Here is a 23,227-nt window from a genome sequence, read left to right on the forward strand (position 1 = left end):
AGTTTCCAAGAATGGCCTCTGCTCATGCTAACTCACAGGAACTATCTACTTCTAATAGCAACAAACACGCCACCACCCACTGTGTTTTAGCCCATCCTTTTGGAACACCATTAGGCTCTTCGCAAAAATTCATCTGAACTTTATTCAGCTTTCAGTGCCTATAACAATTTGAGCATCAGTGCTCTCTATTGCCACATGGAGCTCACATGCTTTCTGTTTTTGACCTGCACCCTTGGGGACTTAAGCCCTTTTTGTGTTTCCCCAAGACCTGAAAGCTAACCAGCCTAAGGCACAAGTCGAGGAACCTGCAGCCTGCACGATTACTAAATTGTCTGAGTCTCTGATTCAGGTCTTCCACTCGGCTCTGTACCAGAGGTCTGCAAATGGTCCTGTCAACTCTACTGCAATTTGTGAACTCTGTTTTCATCTTACAAGCAAGACTGGCAGCCTTTACCACTTCTGTTAGCCACTCAAAACCAGAAAGAATCTCTTCTGATCCAAAGTAACACACATCAGTGATACTGCCTACACCTGCAGTACATATGGAATGACTCTACCTAGTTTGCACAGAGAGTGTACATTGACTGTCTTCCCCTCCTTCGCAGCCATGTCCCTAAGGAGCCTCATAACATGCTTAACATTGGAGCTCCCGACTATTAATAATCCCTCCCTCTGTAATTCCCCAGATCTTGTAGACCCAGAGGTTTCTTCTGAAAAAAGACAAGCAACTGCATCTGGCTCAGGGCAGTGTCAGCCACAAACAGCACCAAGAACCTGTGTGTCAGACTAACCAGGAGGTTAGTCATGCTCAAAGGAGAGAAGTCTTCTGAAGTAAGAGTGATTTCACGTGTGCCGCAGGGGGGTGTCGGAGGACCTTATGGATAACATCGGATGTTCACTGAGGCTTTTTGCGGATGATGTTATAGTATATCGAGAGGTTGTAACAACGGAAAATTGTACTGAAATGCAGGAGGATCGGCAATGAATTGACCCTTGGTGCAGGGAATGGCAATTGAGTCCCAATGTACACAAGTGTAATGTGCTGTGAATACATAGAAAGAAACATCCTTTATCATTTAGCTACAATATAGCAGGTTAGCAACTGCAAGCAGTTAACTCCATAAATTATCTGGGAGTAGTCATTAGGAGTGATTTAAAATAGAATGACCATATAAAATTAATGCCAGACTGAGATTCATTGTAGGAATCCTAAGGAAATGCAATCTGAAAACAAAGGAAGTAGGTTACAGTACATTTGTTCGCCCACTGCTTCAGTACTGCTCACCGGCATCCATACCAGATAGGGTTGATAGAAGAGATAGAGAAGATCCAGTGGATCATTACAGTATCATTTAGTGATCTCAAAATCATTACAGAGATGATAGATAAACTCCAGTGGAGGACTCTGCAACGCGCAGTAGCTCGGTATGGGTTTTTGTTGAAGTTTCGAGAATGTACCTTCACCAAGGAGTCAAGCAGTATATTGCTCCATCCAGCATATATCTCACGAAGAGACCATGAGGATAAAATCAGTAGAGCCCACACAGAGGAATACCAACAGTCTTTCTTTCCACAAACATTATGAGACTGGAATAGATGGGAGAACCAATAGAGGTACTCAAGGTACCCTCCGCCACACACAGTCAGGTGGCTTGTGGAGCATGGATGTAGATGTAGATGTAGAGGCCTCACATGTGGCCCCCAGGGAAGTCTTTCGCCATCTGACATGCACTGAGGCGACCTCCCACTTGACCATGGGTGAGGGGCCAACCTCAGTGCAAGCATTAACTGAGCTGGCCACTGAGTAGACCGATCGGCAGACTCAGACGTGCTGGACATCCATTAGATCCCCAGGGCTGGCCCACAACAGAGGAAAACACGAGAACTGTGTTTAATAAATCAGATTAACATGCAAAGATTCAAGAACTCAACTGCCAAAGCTCTCAGGTGAGACTAAATAATTCAGTCCCAGCAAGGAACTTGTAATATGTTACAAAATCAGTACTTTCTTAACTTTGCCATAAAGATATTTTCATCCAAGTTCTTGCAATATACCTTAAGCTTGCAGTATACCTTAAGCTATGTGATATACCAAGAACTTCATGATGATGGAGAGTCCTGAGACTTGTATTATGCTTTAACATTTCCGAAATATCAGGAGTGTAAGTTCATCATTTTTCGTGAGACTGAAATTTTATTTGGTGGGTGGAAGATAATGTGGAATGAAATTACTTATAATGAGCAGTGTAAAGTAAGTGATTTGGTTTTTGAAAAGTTGAAATAGACATTATTACAATAATTGTTTTTGTTAGTTTCTGCAAATTTGAATGAAACATGTATTCATGTTAGTAAATGTTGATTATCAGGCAGAAAGGCATGTAACTTCTTATGAGCAAATAGTTATTTACTTCAAATTATAACAGGATCCTTTAGGATGCAAATTAAAAAGTGCAAATTACTCTATGAATAATATCTTGGTATCCTTCTGTACATGGATACTATAGTCATTTTGCAAAGTTTGGATCTAATAATGAACAGATGATAAACTAACTCTTAAGAGGAACCTAGTTTAGCTAAGTAATGGCTTAAGTATTAATTTCATAAACTTATGATCTCTGTACAACTACGTTTATATTGACAAGCGGGGTGGGTTAGCCCGTAATCTATATGATCCATAAATTAGAGTTAGTCTATTTGATCCACGTAACACACAGTTTATTTCAAATTCAAATACAATTTTAACCATATGCTATATACTACTTATGTATACTTTTTCAGATTGTTTTTCTCTTAAAACTGTTCTCTCAATTTTTGGACTACACATATCTCCAATTGAGTTTGGAATTTTTCTTCACTGAATATATCTTATGTATAGTAAAGTGTGTATTAATGATGTAAATAAAATAGAAAGAAACTTCCGCATGGCAAAAATATATTAAAAACAAAGATTCCAAGACTTACCAAGCGGGAAAGCGCCGGTAGACAGGCACAATAAAATAACAAACAAACACACACACACAAAATTACGAGCTTTCGCAACCGGCGATTGCTAGGTCAGGAAAGAGGGAAGGAGAAGGAAAGATGAAAGGATGTGGGTTTTAAGGGAGAGGGTAAGGAGCCATTCCAATCCCAGGAGCGGAAAGACTTACCTTAGGGGGAAAAAAGGATAGGTATATACTCGCGCGTGCGCTCACACACACACACACACACACACACACACACACACACACACACACACACACACACACACACACATCCATATATATACAGACACAAGCAGACATATGCAAAGGCATAGAGTTTGGGCAGAGGCAAAGATGGTGTTGAATGACAGGTGAGGTATGAGTGGCGGCAACTTGAAATTAGCGGAGATTGAGGCCTGGTGGATAACGACAAGAGAGGATATATTGAAGGGCAAGTCCCCATCTCTGGAGTTCGGATAGGTTGGTGCTGGTGGGAAGTATCCAGATAACACGGACGGTGTAACACTGTGCCAAGATGTGCTGGCCGTGCACCAAGGCATGTTTAGCCATAGGGTGATCCTCATTACCAACAAACACTGTCTGCCTGTGTCCATTCATGCGAATGGACAGTTTGTTGCTGGTTATTCCCACATAGAAAGCATCACAGTGTAGGCAGGTCAGTTGGTAAATCATGTGGGTGCTTTCACACGTGGCTCTGCCTTTGATCGTGTACACCTTCCGGGATACAGGACTGGAGTAGGTGATGGTGGGAGGGTGCATAGGACAGGTTTTACACTGGAGGCGGTTACAAGGGTAGGACCCAGAGGGTAGAGAAGGTGGTTTGGGGATTTCATAGGGATGAACCAAGAGGTTACGAAGGTTAGGTGGCCGGCAGAAAGACACTCTTGGTGGAGTGGGGAGGATTTCATGAAGGATGGATCTCATTTCGGGGCAGGATTTTAGGAAGTCGTATCCCTGCTGGAGAGCCACATTCAGAGTCTGATCCAGTCCCAGGAAGTATCCTGTCACAAGTGGGGCACTTTTGGGGTTCATCTGTGAGAGGTTCTGGGTTTGAGGGGATGAGGAGGTGGCTCTGGTTATTTGCTACTGTACCAGGTTGGGAGGGTAGTTGCAGGATGCGAAAGCTGTTTTCAGGTTTTTGGTGTAATGGTTCAGGGATTCAGAACTAGAGCAGATTCGTTTGCCACGAAGGCCTAGGCTGTAGGGAAGGGACCGTTTGATATGGAATGGGTGGCAGCTGTCATAATGGAGGTACTGTTGCTTGTTGGTGGGTTTGATGTGGACGGATGTGTGAAGCTGGCCATTGGACAGATGGAGGTCAACGTCAAGGAAAGTGGCATGGGATTTGGAGTAGGACCAGGTGAATCTGATGAAACCAAAGGAGTTGAGGTTGGAGAGGAAATTCTGGAGTTGTTCTTCACTGTGAGTCCAGATCATGAAGATGTCATCAATAAATCTGTACCAAACTTTGGGTTGGCAGGCTTGGGTAACCAAGAAGGCTTCCTCTAAGCGACCCATAAAAAGTTTGGCATACAAGGGGGCTATCCTGGTACCCATGGCTGTTCCCTTTTATTGTTGGTATGTCTGGCCTTCAAAAGTGAAGAAGTTGTGGATCAGGATGAAGCTGGCTAAGGTGATGAGGAAAGAGGTTTTAGGTAGGGTGGCAGGTGATCGGCGTGAAAGGAAGTGCTCCATTGCAGCGAGGCCCTGGACGTGCGGGATATTTGTTTATAGGGAAGTGGCATCAATGGTTACAAGGATGGTTTCCAGGGGTAACAGACTGGGTAAGGATTCCAGGCGTTCGAGAAAGTGGTTGGTGTCTTTGATGAAGGATGGGAGACTGCATGTAATGGGTTGAAGGTGTTGATTTACGTAGGCAGAGATATGTTCTGTGGGGGCTTGGTAACCAGCTACAATGGGGCAGCCGGGATGATTGGGTTTGTGAATTTTAGGAAGTAGGTAGAAGGTAGGAGTGCGAGGTGTCGGCGGGGTCTGGAGTTTGATGGAGTCAGGTGAAAGGTTTTGTAGGGGGCCTAAGGTTCTGAGGATTCCTTGAAGCTCCGCCTGGACATCAGGAATAGGATTACCTTGGCAAACTTTGTATGTAGAGTTGTCTGAAAGCTGACGCAGTCCTTCAGCCACATACTCCCAATGATCAAGTACCACGGTCGTGGAACCCTTGTCAGCCAGAAGAATGATGATGGATGGATCGGTCAGCTTTCAGATCACGGATAGCCTGGGCTTCGGCTGTGGTGATGTTCGGAGTAGGATTAAGGTTTTTCAAGAAGGATTGAGAGGCAAGGCTGGAAGTGGGGAATTCCTGGAAGGTTTGGAGAGGGTGATTTTGAGGAAGAGGAGGTGGGTCTCACTGTGATGGAGGATGGAACTGTTCCAGGCAGGGTTCAATTTGGATAGTGTCTTGGGGAGTTGAATCATTAGGAGTGGGATCAGGATTATTTTTCTTTGTGGCAAAGTGATATTTCCAGCAGAGACTACGAGTGTAGGACAGTAAATCTTTGACAAGGGCAGTTTGGTTGAACCTGGGAGTGGGGCTGAAGGTGAGGCCTTTGGATAGGACAGAGGTTTCAGATTGGGAGAGAGGTTTGGAGGAAAGGTTAGCTACTGAATTGGGGTGTTGTGGTTACAGATTGTGTTGACTAGAATTTTGAGGTGTTGGGGGGAGTGGAGCTGGAAGTGGGAGATTGAGTGTATTAAACCACATAAAGACTGATACTAAACTGAATTTTCCAAACTGGTGTGTGTGTGTTTTTTTAAATGTTGCACAATAGATCATTGAAGCCTGGATTATTTTTATGTACGTGTTATGGTCATTGTTCACTGTCTTGATTTTCATGTTTTCATTTTTTGTTTTGCTGTGACAAAATATAATTATTAATGTTCAAATCCACAAAATCACTGGCAGTGATCTGTTCATCACACATTCTTACGTTGGTTCTACATGAATTCAACTGAATGTTGGCTCCAATGTGTGTGCACTGCCCCTCAACTATTGGCTAATGTTAGCACCAGTGTGTGGATGAAGAGAAGCAATACATTACACATTTTCCCAGGAACTCATCTTCTCCAAATGTATCTTCAATTTGTTACACAAGAATAATGGTTTCATCACAGCAAAAGTATCTTAGTCTGTTCAAGTACATACCAAATGTTCATTGAATTGTTCTACCCCCCAAGCATCTGGCTTGTAAATCTTCCCATGAGGTAAGATAAGCACAGTAGGGAAACTAGAAGGATAATTACTGTTCACATTGAAATTTCTGTACCTGTCTGATGAGATGACTGGATCACAAGGGCAATTGTTTTGGTTTAATTTGATGAGGTTCACGTGTGAAATTTCTGGTCTGATGCTACCCATTCTGATCAAGGGGTTATCTGATGGATGCCACACAGCTGCAACAAAATGGAACATTGCCAGGAGGCCGGATGCCCCAGGATAAGGGAGATCTACTCCTTGGCAAATGTGGGGTGCTAGCAGCTCCCACATCAGCAGTGTGATACGTGTGGTGTCAGGGCTCTACCAAAGGGTATATAAAGACCTCACCACGTCAGATTAGCTATTGTGTTGGCTTTTAAGCATACAAATGCGACTATGCATATATTACAGGCAGATTATCTTGAATAATGCATGCTATACTTGCTATTTAAGGTGTTCTTTCCCAGTCAGTCCAGGCTAAAGAAAAATTTTAAGAATAAAGGTGATAATCAGAAGGGTACCAAAAATTACTTCAGCGAAAAGTAGATGCTAAGTAAATAAATGAATATGTTAGGAAAGGAAAGCAGAACCTAGAAAATAGCTGGGTCAGCATCAAATGCTGTCATCATGAGAACATAAGTAAGAGAAGGAAGACTGCAGCACAGGAAAAGAAATAGATGCTGCAATTGCTTCAGGCTCCATGCTAACCACACATGTACACACAAAAGAATTGTAAGCTCCCTGAGTGGTTGATTCTTGTGTAAACAAGTCATGTCAGTACTTTGTAGCTATGACTTAATGAACTGATTATTCTAAATGTTAGCACATTCTTTATTTGTAACTGGGGTTATTACATTCTTTTTGATGTCTGAAGGTAATGGACCTGACTCTTATATCATATGATTATGCCATGGATGGTTCTCCAAAGGATCTTAATAATCTGATTGAATTTTTTATATTCCAGGTGCCCTGTTTCAGATGAGGTCTATCAGTGCTTTGACAAAGTCTCCTCACTATATCATATCAGCCATCTCATCATTGTGTCCTTCCTCTTTCTTTTCCATAACCCTGCCTTCAATTTAGTTTCCTTTGTACAGTACTTCAACAAATTTCTTCCAACTTTCAGCCATCCCTTCTTTGCTCAGTACTGTCTTACCATCTGAGCTCTTGATAGTCACACAAGAGTGCCTCTTATCATGAAAGGTTTCTTTTATTTTCCTGTTGGTGGCATGCTGAATTTAATGTCATAAATGTTGTATTTCAGGTTGTAATCGTAATTACTCCCATGTGCAAGGACGGATCCAGCTCGACAGATTTACAGCTTCATGCACAATAGTGATTTCAGCACCTCAGAATAGTACAATATCTTTATATGTATCTGACTTCTATATTGGTGGTGACTGCAATGCAGACAGTATGAAAGTAAGTATAAATTCGTTTAGCTTGAAAGTGAATTCAGATACACAATTTAACTGTACTAAGAAAGGAAGTTTTAATTAGGTATAAGGCATTTTAATGTCGGTGCACATAAAGTGTGGAAGTCCTAAAATAATGAACAGAGCTTCTTATTGCTTTATCTATTTTACAAGACAGAATGGGTATGAGGTAGAGGAGGAGGAGGGGGGACACATTCAGTGAACTATTAAAATTGTCAGGTTTTATTATATGATGATTTAAGGCACACCAAAACACTGAGAACAATCAACACAAATCAGCTTTTTCAAATGTTCAGTGTGTGATTTCACAGTATTTCAAATGTGGATTGAAAGCATTTTGGAATTAATACACCAGTGAAGACCAAGAAGGTGGAAATATTTGTTATGTTCCTAATCTTAGTAGCTTCCAGTTCTAGCTCCACACATCTTCAGAAATTGATTTGCAGCAGGAATACCATGCACAGTTTAGCTGAAGTGTGCAGGAGATCAGTTACCACCTATCTCCAAAGGAACAAAAGTAAATTTGTCACAAATTCCAGGTTGTGGCAGTATTTGCCAGTACACCCTGCCAATCCACTGGAATCTGTAGAATAGAGCTTTTATTCATTTATTCAGTAGGCAAGTCAATTTTTAATGCCACTTGTAAAATTTAGATCTTAATGGATGGGATTTCTTGAAATTGGCCAACTCATTTATACAAAAAATGGCAATTTAAGAGTCTTATATCGTCCTCCACAATGGAAAAATCTCCGTGGACACCCATCGTACCTTTTATGGCTTGTTTGCAGAGTATAGCACAGGAAGTTAAGAGCAAGAATTCCACTCTGATACTGTACTTTTAATCTGAAATGTAAGTCTCTGTTTAATTTCTCAGTTATTGTTTTGAACCCGTCGAAGACTTTCACTCTTCATATTTTTAAAATGTTTTTTGTTGTATCACTTGTGGAATTATGGTTGAAAGTAGATAAAGATAGCATTAATTCAGATGGCGATATCAAAGAAATGTTTTGTTGATATAAAACTAAGAAATGTGAATAAATGTAGAATCAAATAATGGGAAGTCCAGGATGGAATAATGACAATATTATGCAAAGGATAGATTCTACTCACCATATAGAGGAGACACTGTGTCACAGATAAGCACAGTGAAAAAAACTGCTAAACACTTAAGCTTTCAGCAAAAAAGCTATCTTCTGAATTAGAAAACACACACACTTTCACATAACTTGTTCTGCATGAGTGTTTTCTACTTCAGAAGGCAGCCTCTTGGCCAAGACCTTAAATGTTTAGCAGCATTTTCGCTGTCAGTCTGTGACCCAACATCTCTTCTACCTTCTCTATGGTGAATAGCAATCCACCCTTTTCAAATTATTGTTGAATAGTTCTCTCTCTCTCTCTCTCTCTCTCTCTCTCTCTCTCTCTCTCTCTCTCTCTCTCTCTCTCTCTCACACACACACACACACACACACACACACACACACATTTTTTTTAAATTTTTTTTTCCCTAGAATTGGTTGTGATGCATTACTTATTTCTACAGGTGTATGATGGAGGTTCAAGCTCTGCTCCATTACTGTCAACTATGTGTGGCTACAAATTACCTGATCCTGTGTTTTCTTCTGGACCACTTTTGCTTCTGCAGCTGACACGCCAAACTACATACTCAGTAACTAATATTGATCTCACATACACGACGACTGATAAAGGTAACAATGTAATATTATTATTTAATTGCATAGATAAAAAATCTACTCACCAAGTGGCAGCATAACACACACATAAAAGACTGTTGTTTGATGCTTTAATAAGTAGTCGACACTCACAGTATTTGGGTTTTGACCCCTTGATTGTTTGGTAGTGCTCCACCTTAGTTCAGCATCGTGATATGCTACGTACTGCAACTGTGTTCTTCTACACATAATTTCACACTATCACATTCACACATATTGTAAACTTACAACTATATTTACTTACGGTGTGGCCCTTTCTTATGTTTATATGGTACCTAACACTCGACAAGCATTTATCTTTCTTCACTTTAGGACATGTCAATGCATCTTTCCATCAAAGAAAAATTCAATACTAACTTAAAACTAAATCTTCATAGAGAAGTGTATAGCGGTACGATGTTCACTAATACCTCTTTCATATATCTAAACCATGTATTCATTTACTTTAGTGTGCAGTCGTGCTATCACAAACTCAATCAATGTCATGTGTACATCTCTACGTACCTTATAAATCTGAGAGATAAAGTGTATTATAAGTGTGGTGCGACATCTTATACAGTTCACCACTCGTATTGTACTTGCTTGTTTCCCTGCAGCAAGGATTTTCAGGCCCCTTCATATAATTAGTGCGTGTACCTTCAATACTTAAACTTATAAATATATAGGTAAAATGTACATAGTAGCACAACTTCAGCAAATATCTCATAGTTTAGGATTCCCTTTCTGTGTATGTAATTCTTTAGCTTACCTTTGTTTGTGTGTATTGTGTAGACAGACTCTCCCAGTTTATGCAACAGGTTTTAAAAATGCTAGTACAGCCTGTAGCTCATATGGTTTGTTTGTTTTTAGGGTTTGCTTGTTGTGGATGCTCCAACAATTTCAGCTGTGTTTGGCAGGCAAGCGCTTGCGGTTTGTTGACTAACTTACTCCCCAATGTGCATGCACTGCATTGCTCTTGTTACCACTAACTTCATGGCAAGTTGTGTATTGCAGTGCATGCTACATGTGTTTCACAAGTTCGTTTATTCATTTACAACTGGGCTACTTGCTAGGCAAAGCATTGTGTTTAAAGTGTTGTCGTCTCTAGACACATAAAAGTAAAGTTCTTTGTTGTTACTTCCACCCACCTTATCATGTTTGCACAGGTGACATACAAGGGAAAAAAATAAACAAAAATTTTCCTTAACAGCTAACAACATAAATTCTGGAATGTGATTCTCCAGCATCCTAAATCTAATATTATTATACATATGTACAACTTAGAGGTGTACAAATGGGTGCATACCCTCTCCTTTGAGATATTAATAACCATTCCATTTTGTGCACAAAATCCTTAATAATACCTGGTCCCTTTCTTTAAATACATGTATACAAGCGAGTATCAGTTCCCTAAGTTCTGCTTGCTGTTCTTTAGATAAGCACTTTGATTCACTTACCTTAGTGTTTATTGTGTAGACATTTATTTCTTCTGCTGATGACTGTCCGTCACCGTATGTATTGACAAACATAATATGGGATTTACCTATTGAACTTCAAGGTTCTGAGTAATTTCAGTTTTACATCAATTTACAGTAAAATGACATTGGCCCTTACCTGTATCAATTTGTACTTGGTATGTCCTAAATGTATCCATAATGATTAAACAATCAACTATAATTTTCTCTAGTATCAAAAAATTGCATCATACAGAAAACTGTCCTAATTGAACAGGAATTAAGGCTTGTATCTTGACTCCTCTCGATTTCAGATCAGTGGCAGTTTGTAGCTTGCAATTTTACACTGGCATTTACATCTACATCTACATCCATACTCCACAAGCCACCTGACGGTGAGAGGCAGAGTGTACTTCGAGTACCTCTGTCAGTTCTCCATACTATTCCAGTCTCCTATTGTTCGTGGAAAGAAAGATTGTTGGTATGCCTCTGTGTGGGCTCTAATCTCTCTGATTTTATCCTCATGGTCTCCTTGCGAGATATATATGTAAGAGGGAGCAATATACTGCTTGGCTCCTCGGTGAAGGTATGTTCTCGAAACTTCAACAAAAGCCCATAACGAGCTACTGAGCATCTCTCCTGCAGAGTCTTCCACTGGAGTTTATTTACCATCTCCGCACTGCTTTCGCGATTACTTAATGGTCCTGTAACGAAGTGCACTGCTCTCCGTTGGATCTTCTCTTACATAAACCCTTTCTGATATGGACCCGACACCGGTGAGCAGTATTAAGCAGTGGGCGAACAAGTGTACTGTAACCTACTTCCTTTACTTTCGGATTGTATTTCCTTAGGATTCTTCCAATGAATCTCAGTCTGGCATTTGCTTTACCAATGACTAATTTTATATGGTCATTCCATTTTAAATCACTCCTAATGCCTACTCCCAGATAATTTATGGAATTAACTACTTGCTGTTGCTGACCTGCTATATTGTAGCTAAATGATAAAGGATCTTTCTTTCTATGTATTTGAAGCACATTACACTTGTCTACATTGAGATTCAATTGCCATTCCCTGCACCATGCGTCAATTCGTTGCAGATCCTCCTGCATTTCAGTACAATTTTCCATTGTTACAACCTTGCGAAATAAAACAGCATCATCCACAAAACGCCTCAGTGAACTTCCGATGTTACCCACAAGGTCATTTATATATATATTGTGAATAGCAATTGTCCTACGACATTCCCCTGCGGCACACTTGAAATCGCTCTTACTTCGGAAGACTTTTCTCCATTGAGAATGACATGCTGCGTTGTATTATCTAGGAACTCTTCAATCCAATCACACATTTGGTCTGATAGTCCATATACTCTTACTTTGTTCATTAAATGACTGTGGGGAACTGTATCAAATGCCTTGCGGAAGTCAATAAACACAGCATCTACCTGGGAACCCGTGTCTGTGGCCCTCTGAGTCTCATGGACGAATAGCACGGGCTTGGTTTCACATGATCGTCTTTTTCAAAACCCATGCTGATTCCTACAGAGTAGCTTTCTAGTCTCCAGAAGAGTCATTATACTCAAACATAATACATGGCAGTGTAGTTATACATCCACGTTTCTTCAATTCTTGAAAGAATCCCTGGACATCAAATTAGCTGTAACCGCTGTGTCAAGCATAAGAGGTACATCAAGGCCAGATATTTTGGCTTTAATAGTAGCTTGTACCTTGTCCTCTGTGAAGTTTTTCTGTGCACCCTCATTATCTTGATACAGATCACTTCTGACATCAATACCAAGATCATATCTGATAAAGCAAGTGTCGATCAAGCTCATGCCCCAACTCCCCTCTGAGGTCACAGAATGGGGGCCTACCATGACCGGTTCACATTTTCCAGCATCACTGTGGCATTGACCTATAGGTTAGGCATAACTTCCAATATGTTGACCCTTGGTGTTTTGTTACACCAATTATTGTCCTAAGAGGCCAACACTGAAATTCTCTTTGCCTTTGTGTGTTATTCGGCATACGTGTGTTACTTTGCTGGCTGAAATCCATTGTCTGTGGATTTTCGGTTGTCTGTTATAGTTTGGTGCTTGCCAAACAATCGGTTGATTATTGCCAGAAGCTTGTGTCTGTACATATTGTACAGGCTGGCCATATGCTACATATTGTACAGGCTGGCCATATGCTATTCGCCCAGTGTAATTGTTTTTGATAAATTTTTGCCCATGTCTTTTATAGACACCTTTTTATTTACGGCTTTCTCCATTGCCGTGGTGACTACCTTTACCATTACCATAGGTCTGGGTGGGATAAGGTTGCAATCCTTGTTGTACTACAAACCCATTGTTTACTTGTTGGTCGATGAATCTCTGTGTCAGTATCGGCATATTAAGAGGATTCAGTTGTGCTGGTCTCCCTTCATATATTAAATGTATATAGTCCAGTACAGATTTAAAGTATTTGGTATCATGTTCCAGAATGGTAATGAGATTTTCCCTAATGTGGGCAGGAAGGTGGCTCTTTAAAATTTTCAGCACATCTAGAAATGCTCTCTCAAAATGTTCATAGTAGTGGCGACATTCTGCCATATCCGTAGCCCATAGGAGACTGTCACCTTGTGTGTATCCTAAACCAAATCTAATTTTCTGGACTTCGGTCCACGTTTGAGGTGAAACATTTTGAAATGCTCTGATAAAGACCATAGGGTGTGTTCTTGTGCCTTCAGAAGTAAAAATAGGGAATTGTCGATGCCTAAGTAATCCTTCATTGGCAAGTAATGTTGACAAACACTTTGTGGTGTCAGTGACAGGCCTGTTTGTGTTCGTTTGTGAGGTACCGCTTGACAACAGCACTTGCTCGACAAGTGCAACTGCCGGCAAGTGTTGTTGCATTATGCAACCTTCGCTATTTTCCTTCGATGAGCTAACCCCGTATTGTGGGTAACCAGTGAAGGTATCTAACTTCTCTAAAAGCATAGGTTTGTTTTCTGTCATATGTTGTTTTGAAATGTTAGTAGTTTCAGCAACACTGTCTCATAACATTTCCTCTGCTTCCTTTAAACCTGAGTCTATTTTTGCTAAAAGTTGACTTTCCTTCTCTGTTAAAGCTTCTTCCACAGTATCTACATAAATTTTGCATTCTGACTCTACTTTTTCAGCAAGGGCGCTGCCCTTATCCAGCATCCCGGCTTCAGCTTTTTCAGTCATTTCCTTTACATCCGCACATAAGTTATCTCTGTGTTTTCTGTCTCTAAACTTAATTAATACTCTTAAACTCAACTTGTGTATTTCTGTGCGTAGGTTTTACCATACATCTTGCAGCTCACTGACTGCATTCGTCACACTTTTTACCGACATGTCCACTTGGGATTGCATCTCTTGAATTTGAGAATATGCTTCACTAAGATTTTGCAACGCACCTGCAAGTTGTTCCTGTTTACAATCCATGGATGTTACCTTTTCGTGTTGGTAATTGTTTCCTATTTTTGTTGTTTACCAAGCTCTGTGAACTTAGCGGATAATTCGTCAGATAATGCAATGCATATAGTTTGCTCACCTCACTGAACTGTTGACTTATACCATTCTTGAAATCGTTAAATGCCAGATTTTGCTGTACAAACTGTCACCCTATACTTTCCTGAAATTCCTGTTGTTTTTTAAGCTGTTGTGTTAACTGTTGTGTTATTAGTTGCATGAGTTGTGACAAATTGTGGGTGTCACTGGTATTTACATTGCTTTTTTTGAACTGTTTGCTACTCTTGGGCTTGCAACGTAGTGAGCAAATAGAGGAAGTTTTTTTTTTGCTGTTGTGCGCCTCAGTTTCAGTATTTGGAAAAATGTTTCCTGGCGGGAACTGAGAAATTGTCTCATTGAGTGTCATAAAAGTGAGATCATGATTAGTTATATCACCAATGTTATCAATTCTTAATATTGTGACGCCAACTTTGTTATTTTAGTAGCTATTGGCCAGTTCACGAGCTGGCGCGTTACTTTCATCTGTTGCCAAGCTCAGATTTTTGCCATCTTGGCATACTGCATTTTGTAATGAATTCTCGACTATGGCCATTTCCCTTGACTCTGTTGTGAACAGAAATTATGAAAAGAAAAAATTTTAAACATGAAATTTTGTTCGTATCGGTACTTTTCCGTGAAAGCAGTTTTATGTGGGTTTTCGTTAATGAACGTAATTATTCTCTGATACAGTCCCATTGATACAGTCTTACAGAATTTGAAAGAATTATTGTGCACCTTAATGTGGACTTAATACAGATTTTTGTCTTTTATAGAGAAATGCACTTTCCATGAAGGCTATTAATTGGAAGGCAAAGAGATTATTTACTGCGAGAGAGGCAGCACCAAGTGCAGCCATATAAGCATACAGCTAGCAGCTTCCTACCTCAACCACTGAAATCCGCATTCCCAGCATGTCTCGTTTGCAGGAATAATTTAGTTTTAATTTACTCCTTCAAGTGGCCTTTGTTACATTTTTTACATGTCCGTGAGATTGAAACTATTAACAATAGTTTCAATCTCACGGACATGTAACAAATGTAACAAAGGCCACATTAGTTTCTTGTAACGATAAAATGGATCATTTATCTCAAAACATATGTATCTCAACAACTGGAAAGTAATTAAAAGGAAAAATTTGAAAGAATATCTGAAAACCACCGGAAAGTGCTCATATTCTGGGTGAACTTTTAACTGACACTAATATAAACAGACCTTCAATATTGAAAACACATATTCAGCATTTAACATTTGTAAATTTACATACATCATTTTTTGTTACTGCTATTGTGCATGGAGATTAGTATGACAACATGGGTTTCAGATCGCTCCTTCTCTTGTCAAGCAAATTCCTCTTGATAGCTTCGATCCTCCTGCTGCAGGATTCTCAGCTTGTCATGGAACAACTTTGTTATGCTAATTATTGCTATTCCGGTAACATGAAGCACCATCTGTCGGACATTTTTTGAACTTTTGTATTTTTTTGGTTCGAATAAAACCCCATGTCATTCCAAGCATGCATGTCAATTTGTACCTCTCTATCTACATTATTATGTGATTTATTCAGTTTTCAAATTTATACTGATCACCGGGTGATCAAAAAGTCAGTATAAATTTGAAAACTGAATAAATCACGGAATAATGAAGATAGAGGGGTACAAATTTACATGCATGCTTGGAATGACATGGGGTTTTATTAGAACAAAAAAAAAAAAAAAAAAAAAATATAGAAGCTCAAAAAATGTCTGACAGATGGCGCTTCATCTGACCAGATTAGCAGTAATTAGCATAACAAAGTAAGACAAAGCAAAGATGATATTCTTTACAGGAAATGCTCAATCTGTCCACCATCGACCCTCAACAATAGCTGTAGCGGAGGAATAATGTTGTGAACAGCACTGCAAAGCATGTCCGGAGTTATGGTGAGTCATTGGCGTCGGATGTTGTCTTTCAGCATCCCTAGAGATGTCTGTCGATCACGATACACTTGCGACTTCAGGTAACCTCAAAGCCAATAATAGCATGGACTGAGGTCTGGGGACCTGGGAGACCAAGCTCCTTTTATACATGATTGTCATACGCAGTCACTGACTTTTGCTGTCCAGCGCCATGTATTTATTTACTTATTTTTCTCCTAATAAAACGCCATGTCATTCCAAGCATGTGTGTCAATTTTTACCTCTCTATCTACATTATTCCATGGATTATTAAGTTTTCAAATTTATACTGACTTTTTGATCACCCGGGAAAACATTCCACGTGGGAAAAATATATCTAAAAACAAAGGTGATGTAACTTACCAAACGAAAGCATTGGTGTGTTGATAGAGACACTAACAAACACACACACACACACACACACACACACACACACACACACACACACACACACACAAATTTCAAGCTTTCGCAACCCACAGTTGCTTCATTAGGAAAGAGGGAAGTAGAGGGAAAGACGAAAGTATGTGGGTTTTAAGGGAGAGGGTAAGGAGTCATTCCAAACACCGGGAGCGGAAAGACTTACCTAAGGGAGAAAAAGGGACAGGTATACACTCGCGCACACACACACACATATCCATCCGCACATATACAGACACAAGCAGACATATGCAAAGGCATAGAGTTTGGGCAGACAAGTCAGTTGAGGTGGAAGTACAGAGGCAAAAATGTTGTTGAATGACAGGTGAGGTATGAGCGTCGGCAACTTGAAATTAGCAGAGGTTGAGGCCTGGTGGGTAACGGGAAGAGAGGATATATTGAAGGGCAAGATCCCATCTCCGGAGTTCTGATAGGTTGGGGTTAGTGGGAAGTATCCAGATAACCCGGACAGTGTAACACTGTGCCAAGATGTGCTGGCTGTGCACCAAGGCATGTTTAGCCACAGGGTGATCCTCATTACCAACAAACACTGTCTGCCTGTGCCCACTCATGCAAATGGACAGTTTGTTGCTGGTCATTCCCACATAGAAAGCTTCACAGTGTAGGTAGGTCAATTGGTAAATCACCTGGGTGCTTTCACACGTGGCTCTGCCTTTGATCATGTGCACCTTCTGGGTTACAGGACTGGAGTAAGTGGTGGTGGGAGGGTGCATGGGAGAGGTTTTACACTGGGGGCGGTTACAAGGGTAGGAGCCAGAGGGTAGGGAAGGTGGTTTGGGGATTTCATAGGGATGAACCAAGAGGTTAAGAAGGTTAGGTGGTCGGCGGAAAGACACTCTTGGTGGAGTGGGGAGGATTTCATGAAATGGATCTCAGAATTTGAGGAAGTTGTATCCCTGCTGGAGAGCTACATTCAGAGTCTGATCCAGTCCTGGAAAGGTACCTGTCACAAGTGGGGCACTTATGGGGTTCTTCTGTGGGAGGTTCTGGGTTTGAGGGTATGAGGAAGGGGCTCTGGTTATTTGCTTCTGTGCCAGGTCGGGAGGGTAGTTGTGGGATGCATAAGCTGTTTTCAGGTTGTTGGTGTAATGGTTCAGGGATTGAGGACTGGAGCAGATTTGTTTGCCAAGGGAAGGGACTGTTTGTTGTGGAATGGGACTTCATCTGCTTCCGTCACTGTATTTTTATATTTTCTCCTTTCATCAATTAAATTTGACATTTCTTGTGTTACCCAAGGATTTATACTTGCCCTCATCTTTTCACCTACTTGATCCGCTGCTGCTTGCAGTTTCTTCTGTTGTAATTTGCAGTTCATAACCAACAAATTGTATTTAGAGTCCATGTCTGCCCCAGGAAATGTCTTACAATTTTAAATCTGGTTCCTAAATCTCTGTTTTAACATTATATACTCAATCTGAAACCTTCTAGTGTCTCCAGGTCTCTTCCATGTATACAGCCATCTTCCATGATTATTGCAGCAATTATTAGCTGTGATTAAATTATGCTCTTCCTCTTTCATTCCTTTCCCCTGCACCATATTCACCTACTACTTTTCCTTCTTTTCCTTGTCCAACTACTGAATTACAGTCCCCCATCACAACTTAACTTTTCATCTCCCTTAACTATCTGATTAATTTCTTTTAACTCATTATACACCTCTTCAACCATTTCATCAGCCGGAGATGTAGTTGGCACATAAAACTGTACTGCTGTGATAGGTATGGGCTCCCTTTGTATCCTGGCTACTATAATGTGTTCACTATGCTGTTAGTAGTTCACCTGCATTCTGTTTTATTTATTTTAAACCTACTCATACATTACCCCTAAATGACTTCATATTTATAACCGTATATTCACCCGACCAGAAGTCCTGTTCCCCCCACAGCTGAACTTCACTAATTCCCACAGCTAACTTCAACCTTTCCATTTCCCTTTTTAAATTATCTAACCTACCTGCCTGATTAAGGAATCTAATATTCCACACTCCAATCTGTAGAATGTCAGTATTGTTTCTCCTGATGATGATATCCTGGTATACATTTCTCTTGCTAAGCTATGAGGAGAAAATGTAAGAAGAAGTGAGCGATATTTTGAAATTGTATTTACCAGCCCTGGGACTACAAGATTTCACAAAAAAAATCAGGTTATACAAACCCGATATGCTGCATCTGCATACATCCTAAGTCATTAAATTGATAAAGTTATTTTAACTGGAAAACTGTAAGCATGTGAGTCTGTAAGTGGAGAAAGACATCGTCAAAACTGAATCAGTAACTGTAATTTTACTCAGCTTTTAATGGCACAGGTGACTGGATTATAGGCAACACATTTTGCACACACTTGTTGCAGAGTGCCTATGCCCTTCTGTCTTTCAAGGCATAACCAACAATAAAAAGACACCTAGCATCACCGCGAATTACCAGAGAATATTTTGTCTGTAACAAAAGTTGTTTCCTGTGATGTGATCTCCCACCATTCAACATGTGGTGCAAAAACTTTGAAACACCCTGTACTTCCATCATGAGTGGGATTCTATACTATCTGTTCTAGATAGTTCAAACATTGGAAAATCTTGGATGGAATGTAGCAATACTGCGAGAAGGAAAGTTGCTACTCACCATATATGTTCTAGATAGTTTTCAGAGAAGAAACTGGGTGATCTTTCTCATGACATCCTGTTGCACAACCACTAACAAATCGGAAATTATTCAAATTGATTTTTTGATGATTCAAGTCTCCCCTGATGATTACAGCATGATTGTGGAACTTATGATGTACTAGTGAACTAATGATTCTGGTTACATATTGGTGTGCATGTGGAGGGAGGGGGGGGGGGGGGAGGATGGTGGTAGGTGGCAGGATCCAATGATGAGTTTATGCCCATCCCCATGATACTGAGTCTTTCCCAATTAGTCTTACATGCACCTTCGGTTTCTGCTGTAAGTGATTTGCCTTTCTTGTCTACTGTAACAAATACACCAACATGATTTTGGTATGCACTTATATTTTCCCAAAAATCTCACTGCCATCAATTTCAGGTTTTAACCACCATCATTTCAGGTTTTAACCAATTTTCTGTACATAATATTATGTGATCACCACTATTTAAAAGTGCTTCAAACTCTGTTACTTTCTTGTAAACACTTTGGCAGTTAAGCAATACAATTTTAATACTCTTGCCTATGGGGGGTATTTCTTACACAGATTATTCCAAGTCAGCTACAGCTATCATTATCAGAGCTGTCATTATCTGCTATAAAAAAACTGTAGTGCACCCCTGACCCATTTAGTGGGACTGGACAGTTTCCAGCCCTATGGTACAAGTCCAGGAATTCATGGCCAAACTTGCCTCAGAACCTTCAAAGCCTTTGGTTCAGGCCTTCCATTTATCTCAGAAACAGGAGCCCCTGAACTGTTCCTGGAGCTATGCTGCATATTGTGAGCTTCGTTGAAACTCCATGAGCAAGGATGGTGTTCTCAACCTTCCCTGTTAATTACTGGAATGATTTAAGTATGACCTCTGTGAGCAAATGACGGGCAAATTTTGTTTCAATGTGTACAACAATCCGCAGTTGCTTGCACACAGAGTACACAGAACATTTTCCGTAACCTGTGAAGTTAATCTCACTGGCTCAGTTTCCTTTTCTATGCAAGACAACACCTCAAATTTGTTGGTTCAAGGGATCAGTATAATGCTATGAGTTCTTCTTGATCCATGAGTCCCTGTGTCGGATGCTAACACAAGATGACACAGCACTCACAGCCAAGTGGGTGAGCAATGATACACTACGAAGCCCTCAATTCTTTAAACGTGTAAAACAGCTTCAGACTTTTGAATACAAATGTTAACATATTAAAAAGTTTAGAAAAGATTGGAAATTATGTTAAAAGTTTGTTGCAAGTCAGTGAGTGCTTTCATGATCAAATATTGGATGAATATGGTCTGGGTAATTTGTGCATTATTTTAAGGAATATGTGGTTTTTCAAGCATCTTAATGTTTGTGACATCATATCTCCTAAGCTTTGTGCCATTCAGTTATGTAACTTTACTGGTATATATGTGGATACTGTCTGCAAAATGTGTTGTGAAGGGAGTTAGTAGCAAAGAAGCAATGAATTAAAACATCGTGCCTGGTGCTGAAGTTTTAGTGCATGAAGGCAAAAATGTAGTAAGCAACAAACTTTTTCCTTTTCATCATTTTGTATGTGTGTATGTGGTGGGGGGGGGGGCAGAAATCAGCAAGAAAAAGTTTTGTAAAGTTTGAAATTATGTGTAAAGTTTGTTGCAAGTGCTCTCATTCTCAAATCCTACATGAATATAATGTGGGTATTTGGGCATAGTCAGTTACGCTGCCTCAAGACATATACACAGTTTACAACTGTAATATTTGTCTTGTTGCATTCAACCTCCAACACAAGATTATATCTCTTAATGAGTAGATTATGACATCAAAACAATTTAGAACAGATATTTGTATGGTGCAAAACTTGCCAATTGACCCCAAATAATGAAAAGCGTGAGGTCATCTGCATGAGTGTTAAAAGGAATCCATTAATCTTTGTTTACACTTTAAATCAGTCAAATCTAAAGGCTATAAATTCAACTAAATACCTAGGCATTAAAATTGCAAACAACTTAAATTGGAAGGAACACATGGAAAATGTTGTGGGAAAGGCTAACCAAAGACTGTGTTTCATTGGCAGGACACTTAGAAAATGTAACAGATCTACTAAAGAGACTGTCTTCACTATGCTTGTCTGTCCTTTTTTAGAGTACTGCTGGGCGATGTGGGTTCCTTACCAGACAGGATTGATGGAGTACATCAAAATGTTCAAAGAAGGATAGCACATTTTGTATTATTGCAAAATAGGGGAGAGAGTGACACTGAAATGACACAGGATTTGGGGTGGACATCATTAAAACAAAAGCATTTTTCGATGCAGTGGAATCTTCTCACAAAATTTCAATCACCAACTTTCTCCTCCAAATGTGATTTTCTCCTCCAAATACAAAAAGATTTTGTTGGTGCTGATGTATACATGGAGAAATGATCACCATAATAAAATAAGGGAAATCAGAGCTCACATAGAAAGATGTAGGTATTCATTTTTTCCGTGCACTGTACAAGATTGGAATAATACAGAATTGTGAAGGTGGTTTGATGAACCCTCTGCCAGGCACTTATATGTGACTTGCAGAATATCCATGCAGATGTAGAAGTAGCATTTTAAATTTTTATATTCAGTCAATAATTATGCAAAATACTGAAAATCAAATTTTACTGCCTGTGGTAGCCATTCAATAGACTACCTGCAAATGGAGTCATTAACCATGAACTGGGATGGCCATTTAGTAATATAGATCCTGTACATGCTGCAGAGGAGACAGCAACTGAAGGCATGGCTGGTATCCCTGATAGATCATGCAGAAATGACAAGAACAGCATAATATGAGGATGTATAATGTCAAATTGAAGCTATCTGGTACACCTGTAGCATAATTTTATTGCAGTCAGAGTAGTGAAAATTTTTGGAGCACCAACAGAGCATGTTGGGGTTGCTAACGATGCATAACTAATGAGAATTTTTCGAGAAAGTTGCAAAACTGCTGAGAAAACAGGATTATTTGTCAATGAGGGTATGAAAACCAAACTGAAGCACCCTTGACTGTTGATGGATTTACCTTTAAGAGAATTGAACACTTCAATACTAAGGGAGTCCTTTAAAGTAAGGACAATAGAACAGCTACAGAAATAGATGCATGTCTAGAAGTATCCAGCAGAACATTCTCTAACATCAAGTTGAAAACTGAACAATATGGTACGTCTGTTATTGTATGAATGTGAAACATTAATATTTAGGGGAAAATGTGAGGAAAACTATTAAAACTTGAAAGGGACACATTTATTGACATGCAATTGATGAGGATTCTTTTGAATAAAAGATTTTCAGACCTATGATACTGTCTGCCTAACTGGCAACCACGAGTTGGAGATAATAGCCAGGTACATGTGAATTGTGCTTGTGTGAATGTGTGTTTGTGTTCTATTTCCAAAGAAGGCCTTTTGGTGAAAGCCTTAATGTTCAGCAGTATTTTCATTGCACCTGTCTTTGACTCAGTGTCTCCTCTACATGGCAAGTAGCACTCTATACTTTTCATAATATTGTCAATATCATAATATTATTTACTTAACATGCAGACATACCCATTGTAGTTGATTGTCCTGTGCTCAAAACCATTTCACCAAAGGAAAAACATTCATGAAGAAACATACAAAAAATCTGGGTTTTTTATTGGTAGTACAAATTTTCTCAGATTTATTTAATAGTTCTCCAGTTCATTTTGCAGTTTCTTGAACTCCCAGTTCACTTCTGTGTGTCTGTTAAAAATTGTAAAAAACAATACGGGACTTCACTTGTAATCCTTTGCCACGCTAATAGCCGTGCAGTTTGAGGTGCCATGTCACAGATTACGCGGCCCCTCTCATGACTTACGCAACCCCTCCCACCATCAGTTCAAGTCCTCCCTCGGGCA

General features: G+C 39.9%; 1 protein-coding gene across 1 annotated transcript in view; it reads left to right on the plus strand.

The window, feature by feature from the left end:
• LOC126285435 (cubilin-like) overlaps nucleotides 1–23,227 on the plus strand; it is a 780,558-nt gene that overhangs the window by 746,150 nt on the left and 11,181 nt on the right. The window contains exons 65-66 of the mRNA XM_049984824.1: nucleotides 7,463–7,620; nucleotides 9,175–9,340. Of these exons, the coding sequence (XP_049840781.1) occupies nucleotides 7,463–7,620; nucleotides 9,175–9,340 (324 nt within the window). The remainder of the gene's footprint in view (nucleotides 1–7,462; nucleotides 7,621–9,174; nucleotides 9,341–23,227) is intronic.

Source organism: Schistocerca gregaria, chromosome 8 (genome assembly GCF_023897955.1).
Source record: "Schistocerca gregaria isolate iqSchGreg1 chromosome 8, iqSchGreg1.2, whole genome shotgun sequence".
NCBI classification, from domain to species: domain Eukaryota; kingdom Metazoa; phylum Arthropoda; class Insecta; order Orthoptera; family Acrididae; genus Schistocerca; species Schistocerca gregaria.